The 12,373-nt window shown below is 39.4% G+C and overlaps 3 protein-coding genes across 3 annotated transcripts; 1 reads left to right on the forward strand and 2 right to left on the reverse strand.

Annotated features, from left to right (window-relative positions):
• Positions 1–310: 310 nt before the first annotated feature.
• LOC113725236 (pentatricopeptide repeat-containing protein At1g02060, chloroplastic-like) lies at positions 311–3,579 on the forward strand. Its single transcript, XM_027248275.2, has one exon. The coding sequence runs from the start codon at positions 1,200–1,202 to the stop codon at positions 3,453–3,455; it is 2,256 nt and encodes a 751-aa protein (XP_027104076.2). The 5' UTR covers positions 311–1,199; the 3' UTR covers positions 3,456–3,579.
• Positions 3,580–3,920: 341 nt separating this feature from the next.
• Positions 3,921–7,035, reverse strand: LOC113721116 (cell division cycle 20.5, cofactor of APC complex-like). Its single transcript, XM_027245526.2, has 8 exons — positions 6,814–7,035; positions 6,566–6,667; positions 5,919–6,107; positions 5,364–5,633; positions 5,152–5,254; positions 4,738–5,054; positions 4,279–4,446; positions 3,921–4,172 (listed from the first exon to the last, which is right to left on the reverse strand). Exons 1-8 carry the CDS (start codon positions 6,895–6,897, stop codon positions 4,029–4,031), a joined length of 1,377 nt encoding a protein of 458 aa, XP_027101327.2. The 5' UTR covers positions 6,898–7,035; the 3' UTR covers positions 3,921–4,028.
• A 1,066-nt stretch (positions 7,036–8,101) lies between these two features.
• On the reverse strand, positions 8,102–11,770 carry LOC113725237 (translocase of chloroplast 34-like). Its single transcript, XM_027248277.2, has 8 exons — positions 11,609–11,770; positions 11,163–11,267; positions 10,878–10,985; positions 10,660–10,784; positions 10,150–10,414; positions 8,900–8,968; positions 8,648–8,809; positions 8,102–8,562 (listed from the first exon to the last, which is right to left on the reverse strand). Exons 2-8 carry the CDS (start codon positions 11,259–11,261, stop codon positions 8,485–8,487), a joined length of 906 nt encoding a protein of 301 aa, XP_027104078.1. The 5' UTR covers positions 11,262–11,267; positions 11,609–11,770; the 3' UTR covers positions 8,102–8,484.
• Between the last annotated feature and the right edge of the window lie 603 nt (positions 11,771–12,373).

Below are 12,373 nucleotides of genomic sequence, written 5' to 3' on the forward strand. Positions count from 1 at the left end.
TCATTTTAAAGGCAAATATCATTCTTAATAACGTTTTGCACTTAAAATTCATAAATAAACTAGATAATTACACTTAAATAAAATTTTATACTTAAAATTTGATGGATTACTAATTAAATTTAGGTTTTATTGATTCTTATAAGAATTATTGATTCTATAATAAATTAGACTAATTCAGCATTTTCATAACTATGGTTTCAAGAAAGCCACAGCAGCACCAAAAGATTATTTGAAAGATAAATTACACAAATCCTTAATGGATACCCTATCAGATATTAAGTCATCACTTCACAAACGCAATTGAGTCAAGTGGTGTCCATTTACTACTTGTTGGTTTCAAACACTGCGATTATGTCTTCCTCTGATCTGAAAGTGGAATGGCAGTGGATGTTTACTAATGACACCTTTCGTCTTTTATGTACGTAGTAAGTCTGGTCGCCAGGAAAGTAAATGACAGCTTTTGTCTTTTAGTTCTCCTTTCCATCAAGTCCTCTTCGATCAATCACTGCGTGATAATGGCGAGGAGGAAAATATCAGACTCCGGTGTCGCATTCTTGCTAGCGATATTGGCTTCTGTTTTGGCCACAATCCCTGCTGATATGTCGGTAGATTATCGGAGGGTAGAGCTTTGTCACGACGCCCTGGTGGTTCCCTGCGGGGGGGTGATAAGAACAAACCAACCACCATCCTCTACATGCTGCGCCAACTTGCAGAAGCAGTGGGAAGCCTGCTACTGCACATTGACAAAAGTTCCAGAAGGTCGGGTCTTTATAACTAGTTCATACGTTACCAAAGTCTTGGAAACCTGTAATGTGCGCCCGATTCACCTACACTGCCTAATGTAGTAGCAGTAGTAGGATTAGGATGACAACCTAAACTAAGGACGCTAGCTTGTATTCATCTCCTGTACTGTGTTACCTGGTCAGATGGTTTATGCTTGAATAAACAAGGAATTGGTGGTGGAACTAAATGTCCAAATTTTTGGCAAGGGGTGGAGCAATTTCTAAACTTTATATGCTCACCTTCCAAACTAGCAACAATTTTTGCTCTCTCTCTTCCCCCCCACCTTTTGTTTTTCTCTAAATCCCCAGAAGATCTTTCAATTTCAGCAAACAGTGAAAAAAGGAAAAGAAAATGGTAAAGCACTCCTATAATACACCCGCCTGGCGCCAGCAGCCGCGCGCCCAACACATTTCAACATGGCCGCCAATTTGAGTCCAAGAGCCCAAACATTCTGCAACTGCAAAGCACCACGTCCACCTCCTTCACCATTTATCAAACACCATTCATCTCAACCAGAAACCGCCGCCAAAAACAGCAATCACAAGGCTACGGTTGGTAGAAGCAATCCCAACAATGGCCATGCCCAAATATCCAAATCAAAATCATCATCTACCAAAACTAAAAGGGCCCGAACCATGGCCAGACTGATTAATGCCCGGCCCTGGTCAACCGATCTTCAAGCCTCACTCGCCCAATCCTCACTTTCCCAAACCACCGTCCTTCAAACTCTCCGCCTCATCACAACCCCTGCCAAAGCCCTCCATTTCTTCCACTGGGCTCACAAATCGGGATTCACCCACACTCCTCAATCCTACTTCCTCATGCTTGAGCTCCTTTGCCAGGCAAGAAACTTCAACTCCGCCCGGAACTTTCTCTTATCCATTCCGAGAAAGTCTAATGGGGCTGTCCAGCTGGAGAATAAGCACTTTAACTGTTTGATTCGCGCCTTTGGCGAAGCTGGGCTCTTTAAAGAATCCCTGAAGATATTCAAAACCATGAAGTCCATTGGGGTTTCACCCTCTGTTATTACGTTCAATCATTTATTTTCAATTTTGCTCAAGAGGGGCAGAACCGGCATGGTCTTCGAACTGTTTGATGAAATGCTTGAGACGTATGGCGTGGAGCCTGATTTGTATAGTTTCAATATTTTGATAAGAGGCTTTTGTAAGAACTCTATGGTTGATGAAGGATTTAGATTCTTTAAGAAAATGGAGAAGTTTAACTGCCAGCCGGATGTAATTACGTATAATACGATCATTGACGGTCTGTGTAAAGACGGTAGAGTGAAGATTGCGCATAATGTCATGAAGGGTATGCTTAATAAAGGTCCAAATTTGAGTCCTAATATTGTTACGTACACTACTTTGATCAGAGGGTATTGTGAGAAGCTGGAGATTGATGAAGCTTTAGACGTTTTTGAGGAGATAGCCTGTCGAGGGCTGAAACCGAATGAGATTACTTGTAACACCCTTGTGCAAGGACTATGTGAGGCGCGTATGCTTAATAAGGTAAAAGAGATATTGGATGGTTGCGGTGGAGAGAATGGAGGATTTGTTCCTGATACGTGTACTTTTAATACTCTGATGAATGCACATTGCAGCGACGGAAATTTAGATGGGGTATTCAAAATTTTTCAGAAGATGTCAGAGTTGAAGGTTCACCCTGATTCAGCAACATATAGTATGTTGATTCGGAGTTTCTGTGAGAAAGGGAATTTTGAGAAGGCAGAGGGATTGTTTCGAGAGTTATATGAGAAGGAGATCTTACTGCATGATGCAGGGTGTACACCTCTAGTTGCATCATACAACCCCATGTTCCGGTATTTGACTCAAAGTGGCAAGACAGAGATGGCTGAGAAAGTGTTCAAGCAGCTATTGAAAAGGGGAAGACAGGATGCTTCTGCTTTTAAAACAATTATGATGGGCCATTGCAGAGAAGGTACAGTAAAGGCTGCTTTTGAAATCTTGGTTTTGATGTTGAGGCGAGATTTTGTACCTGATTTTGAGACTTATGAATCCCTAATTGAGGGCCTTTTGGAGAAGGATGAACCGATTCTTGCTCATGAGACTTTAGAGAAGATGTTGAAGAGCTCTCATCTTCCTAGAACGTCTATTTTCCATCGAACTCTAGCTCGGCTTGTTAATAAGGGTTGTGCTCATGAATCCTTCAGCATGCTGATGTTAATGTTAGAGAAAAAGATCAGACAAAATCTGAATATAGCAACAGATACTGTAAATGTGTTATTTAAAGCTGGCATGCGGGATAAAGCATTTGAGGTCGTTAGATGTCTCTATGAACATGGGTATATAATTAATATGGAAGAGTTAATTATTTTCCTCTGCAAGCAGAGAAAGCTATTAGAGGCTCGTGAGATGTTGCTTTTTGGCACAAAGAAGGGTCAGAGAGTTGATTTGGGTGTGTGCAACACGGTTTTAAATGGTCTGTGTAAGATCAAAAGAGTAAATGAGGCATTCGAACTTTACTATGAATTGTTAGAGCAAGGAATTCAACAGCCTTTAAGCTGTCTTCAAGAGTTAAGAGTAGCTCTTGAAGCTGAAGGAAGATCAAAAGAAGCTGAGTTTGTTTCTAAGCGAATGCTTAACCGGCATCCCTTGAATGGACCAATGTCGAAGTCAAAGGCCTCGGGAAAAATCCCACACACTAGTAGATAATACTACGCATCAGCAATTTCCAGCATTTGTTTTCTGGCAATGTGGAACTAAATCTGGCAATTAACTGCAATACACTTGAGCAAAATGGAATATTTACTGTATAATTGTCATTGCTTTCTGTTTATTGTTTCATCTCTGCCTCTGCATGGCCTTGTATCTTCTGTTAGCCTAAGAATGTCTTTCAAAGAATGTGTTTCCTAGAAAGACTATCCTTAAGAAAGGGTCAAGTATCACGCATTCAGTGTGATGAAACATGAAGAGGGGGGGGGGGGGGGGGGGGGGGGGGGGGGGACATATGTGGGCATGAAAATTCTCTTCGATAAAACCTGTAATCATGAAATGCGACGGGATGGTTTGAGGGTATTGAAGAATTGTGCTAAGAGAAAAAGATGAAATTGGGTCCCGCTACTAATGAAAACTATTTATTTTCAGGTGTCCGTTGATCTTCCTTGTGTGGTTGGAGGAGACTGCAGTGGAAATAACTGTCAAACAAATATACACTCGAACTCAGAAACGCTAAGAGATGAAATGATGATTGTTTTCAGTGTCTTGCGAAATTTTCAAGTGATCTATCTATCTTATAGGGGATGCCCTGAAAGCTAACAGGCTATCCAATCCCGAACTTCTTGGTTCATTAGCCTGAGGTGGGCCAAAAACTTCCCAGATGCTAATGGTCTCGTTTGCTCCAGCTGACGCCACTCTTAATCCATCTGGGCTCTGCATCAAATTTAAGATTTCTTAGCATGCTAATCTTTAGATTCAACTGGCAACTAGTTTTCTACAGTGTTGCTCTTGTTTCATTTATATGGACTAACTTTGGCACCTGAGTAAGATGGAGAACTCTGGAATCGCTTTTGCTTGACCCTCCTATTTTGGACATAGAAGGATACTTCCACAAGCAGAGCTGATTTCCACAGTCAGCGTTTCCCCAGCTAAACCCATGCCCACTTAGTATCTCTTTCTGATGCCTGTTCCATTGCAACGCACATACCTGCACCCATATGAGAAATCGAACTTAGTGGTGTGCAGCATTCATATGTTCGTATAGAAGTCTTCAAAAGGAACCAGGCTTCAAGATACAACAGAAAGTTTCAGAAAATGCATTCAACTATCATCTCTCGGGGACTCAAAAGTGATAGCAGGACTAATGGATAACGAAATTTCTGCAAATGCAGTCAATCTTCATGCATCAAAGACTTGAACTCATCATAACTGGATTACAGAATTTACCAAAGGTGATCACAGAATTTACTGGTAATCACTATGATTATTCTAGACCGACCTGGGCATGAGTATTTATGCTGTTAATGCAAACTCCTTTCTGCACATTCCATAACTTGAGACTGCCATCAAGAAGCCCTCCTCCAGAAGCTAGGACATCACTATTATACGGGCACCAAGCAAGGGCCTTGACCCCAGCACTGTGAGCGTTCAAGCGATACATGTAGTGTGATGAACTCATCTTAGATGCGTGCCAGATGTAGACAAGGTTGTCATCTCCCCCACTTGCTAGAATGTTGCTTCTTCTTGACCATTTCAAACTACAAACACCCCTAGTGTGTACTCTCAAGTAGCATGTCAAACTCTTCTTAGCTCTTACTGCCAAAGTGAATCGTAGAATTGCAGGTTAAGCAAACGAGGCTAGATGCTTGCAAAAGATTACATCGAAGATGACAAGACTTAATTAGACTGGTACCATCATGGTTAATAATAGCTTTGTCATTGCCTCCAGATGTTAAGATGTGACCATTCCATTCTACAGATACCACTTTATTCTGATGGCCTCTTAGGCTTCTAACCTGCGCAAGAAATTCACCATCACAGTGTTCAATATCTACAAATTTTTGAAGGTAATAATCACCGGTCAGTTCATCTAAAAAATATGAGACTAAAAGAAGCCACGCGTACGAGCTTTGAAGTCTCGGCATCCCAGAGCTGTACGTCAGAGCACATATGTCCAACAGCAATCTTTCTGGCATCCCCCGACCAGGCTAGACTTGTAGGATAATCACATTGACTGTCCACGTCCAATAATTTATGAATTGCTCTGTTACTAGGATTCCAGGTGTATAAGGCTGAGCCCAAAGCAACGGCAATCAAATTACCACTTCCCCAATCCAAGACATTCATATAGAAATCATCACTCAAGTTTGGTGCATCCAAAACAAGACTTTCTTTCTGCATCACAAAATCCAGAACTTTTTCCAAATAAGAAGTTTTAGCTGCAGCTTTCAAAGCAAATGAAACAGATTTAAGATAGCAAAAACTTCTGCTAACAGTCTCTTGCTGGTTGGAGAAATAGATCTCAATTTTCAAGAATGTAATATTACTAGTTGGAGGGAAAGTAAAACATACTTTTCTGGGGAAAATAAAGAATTAAGAGAGTGAATGAAGCATTTTAAGTGAACATAGAAAACACATAGTTCACCATGCATAATCTATAGTCTACACTTATAATTTCACCTTTGGGAAGGATCGATTTTTATTAGAATCCCTAGTATTTGTTTTGTCCTCGTCACTTCTCCGCATTTCATCAATAAGGCGCGAGGATTTTCTGCTGGATTTGGGGCTTCCCCTGAAGACTAGCATTCTGTAGGGTCTTCCTTCAACATCTAGAGTCAGATTCTCCTTTAATTTCCTGCTGTACTCCTCCTGATCAAGAAAACCAAAGAAGTGATTGTAGAATGACCTCAAAACTCTTAACATATGTTAAATTCTACACAACATACAAGAATCCAAATTACGGAGGAACCAGCTATTAGTTGTCAATTAGCTCTTAGAACCCACCAACAAGATCGATTAATCAGCATTTGTACATTAGTTTCACTGGCGTCTTCAAACAACAAGAAAGACAATTGGAGAGGAATACCGTGAGTCTTGAAGAACTTAATGCACACATTAAATATAGTTTTGATGAGTTCTTAAACCCAAGAAAGAGACTCATAATCTGAAATATCTGATATAGTTTAATCTCAAACTTCAAGCAATGAACACGGTAAAATTAAGAAAAGTAACATAAAAATTACTAATACAGAAATTGAATCTTCAAGAACTTAATGAAACTAACGTGAAGAAAAACTGAATATCCAGAAGAACAAAAAGCGACTAACACTGTATTTGGGCTTTTCCAACTCTTTAGTAGTCCTGTTTGTCAATAAACTCTTGGCATGATCAAGATCCATCAGGCTCCTATTGGGTATAAATCTATCTCCCTGCGTGAAAATGATTCAAGAACTCAGTATTATATGGTGAAGTTTGTGGAACACAAGCATGAAGAGTTCATTGGGAAAAAGTACTACAAAACTAAAGATGTTTAGGAACTCATGGTAAAATGAATCAAGAAAGTGGCGTGCAGTACCGGAAAGTCGTACTCAACAGGACTGCGGAGGCGAGTTGGGGAGTAGCCACCAGATTGAAGTACCCAACTGGGATTTTCTCCCATTTTTCCAACACTGACGAAGAAACGCAGATAAGGAAGATGGAATGTGATTTAATGGGTTGCACCTTGCACCGAGATCGTGAATGAAGAAGAAGTTGATGTTGAATTCAGAAGTTTGTCTCTACCGTTCTTTCGCGCCAAAGAAATGAAGTGTCCGTTCGCCGTAGGCTGTAGCAGTTGCTATTTATACATATCCCTTCCAGTTTTCCCTTTTTACCCCCCCCCCCCCCCCCCCCCCCCCTTTTTTTTAATTAAGATTGACGGATTTAGTTGGGCAGATTTATGCAGAGGAAAGGGTCTAACCAAAAGGATAGAGAGGCCCAAAGAAGGGAATAGAATGGGGCCCAATAGCAATGACAAGGTGATTTTCAGACCAATTCGGCTTGGACATGGGGCAGGAGCAACCGGAAGATTATGTGCATAATACATACAGCGTAACTTTATTTATACACGGTGTAACTCATTTTTAATAACGTGTAACTTTAGAACAAAAATTTGTGAACCCTACACATGATGTTAAAAACGAGGTATCAGATGAAATCTAAACCTTACAATTTTTTTTGATCAAATCTTGGCCATCAACTGCCAGGAGCGATTGCTTCTAATCCTGCAAGAGCTATTTTGGAACCAATTAAGAATTATTCTTATGAAAACAGTGCAATTTTTGTGTATAATAATAGGTGTAATTCTTGTGGTCCCTTAAGTTCAGTCCAACTGTGATTTCTTTCCCAAAAAAAAAAAAAAAAATCAACTGTGACTTGGGTACAATTCGCGTTTTGTGCCCAGACTTAAAACTCGTATACGGCGATACGTGATTTTTTTTTTTTTTGGTTGGGTGTTCTTTGACCTTCATGCAAGTATAACATTCCTGTCTTTGAAAATGGACCTTACAGGAATGGATGGTGGCGTGCAATTCTAGAAAGAATATATGAAAAGAAAAAAAAAACTGTAAGCCGTACTAGGACCCCCATGAAGTTACCAAAGTTTGCCGGGAGTTTTGCCAAAAGCCTGAAAGAGCTAGCTGCCTAGCCGAATAGCAAAATATTATTTGGAAAAATGGGGTATTCAAACAAACCCCTAGCAAGCAAAATAGGATTTTCCTGTAATATTCAACCCAACCAAATTATTTCACAAGAGCCCCAATAATTTCTGAACGATAAAAAAAAAGAAAGAAAAAGAAAAACGAACCATCTGCTGAACAGTGAACTGTGAGAATGACTGATTATTATTAGGATATTAAAGAACAGAAGCGTCCGTAGCAATGTCTTCCAAGTCATAAAAGAAGAAAAGCTAGAAACCCTGCAACTGGGCGACTAATGCCAACATAAAGAATTGTTCACAAAGCTGGAAATGATTAGCACACATTTACCTAACACTCAAAGCTGCTCCATGAACTGGAAAAACAGGAAAGGCTACATAGAATTGAAAGCTGGTTTGCAAAACTTTAAAAAAAAAAAAAAAAAAAAGTACATAGACTGGTGCTCCAATAACTCGAACTCAAAGGTAAACGCCGCACAGCCACTGATTTCACCAGCAGGAAATTAGTTCGACATAAGAAAGCGGATATGCGTATTCCATAGTGATGATAATTCAGGCCCATGAAGGTCTACCCTCTTGCGCAATATCTTCTCTTATCCACTTCTGAATCCGTTTGATGACAAAGAAATACTGTGGACAAATTAAAGTGATGAATCAGATCGAATCCTATTCAAATAACTTCTGTGGAAGGAAAGAAAAACACTTCAGAGCTTACTTGGAAGGCTGCAATCAAAGGTATGACTAACTTCCCCTTGTCATTAGGATTCGGTCCTTCAATCAACTTTCGATCAACCACAATGCTCCTACCTCCACGTAAGACGACATCAGTGATAGTTTTAATTAAATTAGGAATCCAAGCAGTTCCATTAGGAAGAATCTGCCACCCAAAAAAAAAAATGTAGAATCAGATGTAAGAGACTCAGAAGATAACAAAAATGGAAAATTGATGCACATGGCAGCAACAAACCTTCTCATCATTCTCATTCTTATTACACCTTCCACTATTCTCAACTAAAGCAACAGGAATAGGAGAATTCTGAAGCAAAAAATGAAAAAGTTAGATTCAAAAGAACATGAAAACATGAAGTATAAATATAAAAGGACAGGGATGGAAGACTAGAAGTTACATTTTGGCCGTAATTTACTAAGAATTTTAGTTTCAATTACTTGGACTGCGAAAGATGTGCGCTGTGAGTAATTGTTTGTTACTACTATCTACTTCTGCCACACTGAGAAAACACATAAAAATAAACAACACAAGTCTGAATAAACACAATCAATCCTCCAGCCACCAACTCTTGCACATTTAATGCTCACAAATGCAAACCTGTCACTACATCCACAAAATGTATAACTACATCCACACTGACAGTTGACCTACTCCAGCTTGACTTGAGCAGTATACGACATGTAATATAAGGGACAAAACCATCTCGGAGCTCCCAAGTACAAAAGAGAACATGAAATTTATACATATATGGGAGTGTGAGAGAAAGAGGAAGAGCACATTTTTTATTTGCACTCCATCTCCTTTGTATTTTTTGCAAATGCACTTGAAGAACATGGACTGCCATATATATATGTGTGCGTGTGTATAAAATCAATGCAGCATTACCTCAGAATTAACTTGCAAAACTCCTTGACTCCCCATGTAACAGGGTAGCATGTAGGTTAGATACCCAACATGTTATTGGGGGGGAAAAAAGGGAAAGAAAGAAACAAACTATGAATGGCCAGCTAGGCAGCAAAAGTCGCCTAATATCTGTTCACCATGGTGACAGCAAAGCGTCTAGCCATATGCCATGCAACAAATGAATTCATATTAGTTAGATTGGTCTTTTTCATGGGTCAGGCATACTTAGAGTTGTGTACTTTGAACCTCTCTGTAAGTTCCCTAAGCTATCCCATTTCCTATCCCAACACCATCAATAACAGAACAATGAACTGATGAACAAAATCCAGCTACAAACACTCATCATCCTCCCAGGAATCAGTACCAGTACTATTTTGATGCCAAAGACTTTTATAGTAATGTTAGATAGATTCAGATAATGCACAAGAAAATGTTAAAATTTCTCAGATTTCTTGTAAACAATTTCCTCAATTCCATTCACAATGCCACTAAAATCCTATCTCTCTTGCACTGTGCTATCATTTAATTGGTGAATTCACCTTTAAAGAGAATAGCAGCAGTGAATACTAAAGAAAGTAACACACCTGAATATCTTGTTTTTTTATCCTGGCTCCAAGGCGGACAACTTTTAGAAGAGCCTCTGATCTTCGGGAGAAGAATTCCTCATAACTGAGTCCATCAGGAGGTGAAAGCTGAGCATGGGTGAGAACAACCAGTCCTCGACGCCATATTTCTTTGCCAAAACCATCAGTTATAGCCTTTACAACTTGCCTATCCAAATTATCAACTCGATATGCATCCAAACGATCAACATATAGCAAAATATCTATAGTCTTGTTCAGAAGGAACCTGTCAAGAGAGTAGCGCACAATAATTTCCCACATTTAGATCTTAATATTAAGCAAAAAAGAATGAGAAACTCTGACAGATGCAAAAAGATTTACCATCCAGTTTAACAAGAAGCAGAATTTTAAGAGTAATGTCAGTTTTGAATGGGTGAAACTTGATTTCCAACCCTAAAGTGGAGCAAGTAACATAAATGAAACAGCAGCTGAGTCAAAATTTAGCACGTAAAACATTAAAGTAACACTCACTCTTTTATGATCCGAAGAGCTTGGTCATTGACAAATCCTCCTTCAACAAGGCCTGGGGTATCGATAATGTTGAGTGTAAATCCTAACCTTGTTCGTGAAACCAATATCGGCCTAGGGGTCTCTGACTGGAAAACAATTACAATCCCAAACCAGATGAAAGAATTCTTACTTTACATTCCCCGCCTCATGATGAGAAAATATAGAAACATAAAGTGTACCTGGAAAGCGCTGACAGGAACTACTCTTTCCCCAATAATTGAGTTCACAATGGAGGATTTTCCAACACCACCTTTCCCCATAACAAGGATGGTCAATGTAGTTACTTTCTACAACAAAATTTTACGATCAATAATACTATGAAACATTTCACCACAGGTAAGCAGATACATAACTCCAATATGCAAAATTTAGCTCCTTCAGGTACTAATTAATCCAAGCTCCAAATTCTAGGAAAGAATGCAATGGAATAAGTGGAAGTGAAAACAAAAGGGGAAGAATTGAACCTCCTGTTTTAACTTTCCCAACAGTTCATGCAATTTAGTCTGAGTAGCAGCAGGAAACTGCTGTATTCCGGCCCATTCTCTTCCCAAAGACGCCGCCATTGATAGCTGCCATAGAATCCCAATTGCAACATATATATATACTTGAATTGAAAAGGCACAAAGAAAAACCAAAACCGAGCAAAACAAAATTCTACTAAGTCCCTCAAAAAGTACGAAGGAAAAAAAAAACCCAAACCCAACAAAGCAAAATTCTACTCAAACCTTACAAAAAGTAACCAAATACCTAGGGTTTAAATTCGAAGCTAATCCAAAAACCCAAAAGCATAGGAGAACTAGAATAGCAAGTAGAACTATAAACGAGTGAAAGTGAAGAGCAATACTTGAAATAGTAAAATAAACAAAGATAAACAGAGGGTGAAATCCGTGAATTTTGAGGAAAAGCTCACCAGAAATCTTTAAGAGAATAAACAACAGCAGAAAGGATGTGGAAAAAAGAGGCAAAGGGTTTACGAGTGAAGGTGGAGAAAATGAAAACCCTCTGCCCTCTTTTTTTCCCCTTTTTTTTTTTTTTGGTTTTGACCCGCTGAGGTGAATGTGATGACCTTATCGCCTTCAAGGCTTCAATCCAGCAGTGGTTTGATGTGGACGTAAACCAACAAAATTACAGACACGATCTTTGATGATTGGGAAATAAAGCAGCTTGCCTGGCCCTTCCTTTTCTTTTTTTTTTTATTTTTATTATTTTATTATTTTATTATTTTATTATTCTTTTTCCTTATAACTTTCTCTCGTGTGTTCTCTGGATTGAATGATGGGCCTCTCTCTCAGTAAGAATCGTTGGGCTGGAACAAACTTTCGGAGTTCTCAGCTTTCAAGTGTTCTAAGTATTCGATACAATGTGGTACATATTAAACCAACCAAGCCCAACTCAGTTGGCCACCAAAAAGAGACTCAACAGGGTGCAGGTCGGGAGTTCAGAACCCTCAACTTTGTGCGATTTCTTCAAATTTCACCCGCGAGTAGAGGTACTATCGAGCCGAGTTGAGCTCGAGTAGAACGATACTCGAGCTCGGACTCGATCAGAATTAGTTCTACTCGAGCTTGAGCTCGAACGAGTAAAAAATTTGAACTCGAGCTCGACTCAATAAAATAAAATTAAACTTGAGCCCGAGTAAGTTCGAGTAAATATCAAGTTCGATCTACTCGAGGTC

Source organism: Coffea arabica, chromosome 2c, assembly GCF_036785885.1.
Source record: "Coffea arabica cultivar ET-39 chromosome 2c, Coffea Arabica ET-39 HiFi, whole genome shotgun sequence".
Lineage (NCBI taxonomy): Eukaryota > Viridiplantae > Streptophyta > Magnoliopsida > Gentianales > Rubiaceae > Coffea > Coffea arabica.

Coding starts and splice junctions, on each gene's coding strand:
- LOC113725236 (XM_027248275.2), top strand. CDS start 1,200: ATGGCCGCCAATTTGAGTCCAAGAGCCCAAACATTCTGCAACTGCAAA.
- LOC113721116 (XM_027245526.2), bottom strand. CDS start 6,897: ATGGGAGAAAATCCCAGTTGGGTACTTCAATCTGGTGGCTACTCCCCA. Junction 6,108..6,565: donor TGGAAAAGCCCAAATACAGT/GTTAGTCGCTTT, acceptor TTTCTTGATCAG/GAGGAGTACAGCAGGAAATT. Junction 4,447..4,737: donor GCATAAATACTCATGCCCAG/GTCGGTCTAGAA, acceptor ATATGGGTGCAG/GTATGTGCGTTGCAATGGAA.
- LOC113725237 (XM_027248277.2), bottom strand. CDS start 11,261: ATGGCGGCGTCTTTGGGAAGAGAATGGGCCGGAATACAGCAGTTTCCT. Junction 10,785..10,877: donor TTCCTGTCAGCGCTTTCCAG/GTACACTTTATG, acceptor ATTGTTTTCCAG/TCAGAGACCCCTAGGCCGAT. Junction 10,415..10,659: donor GCTCTTCGGATCATAAAAGA/GTGAGTGTTACT, acceptor CTCTCTTGACAG/GTTCCTTCTGAACAAGACTA.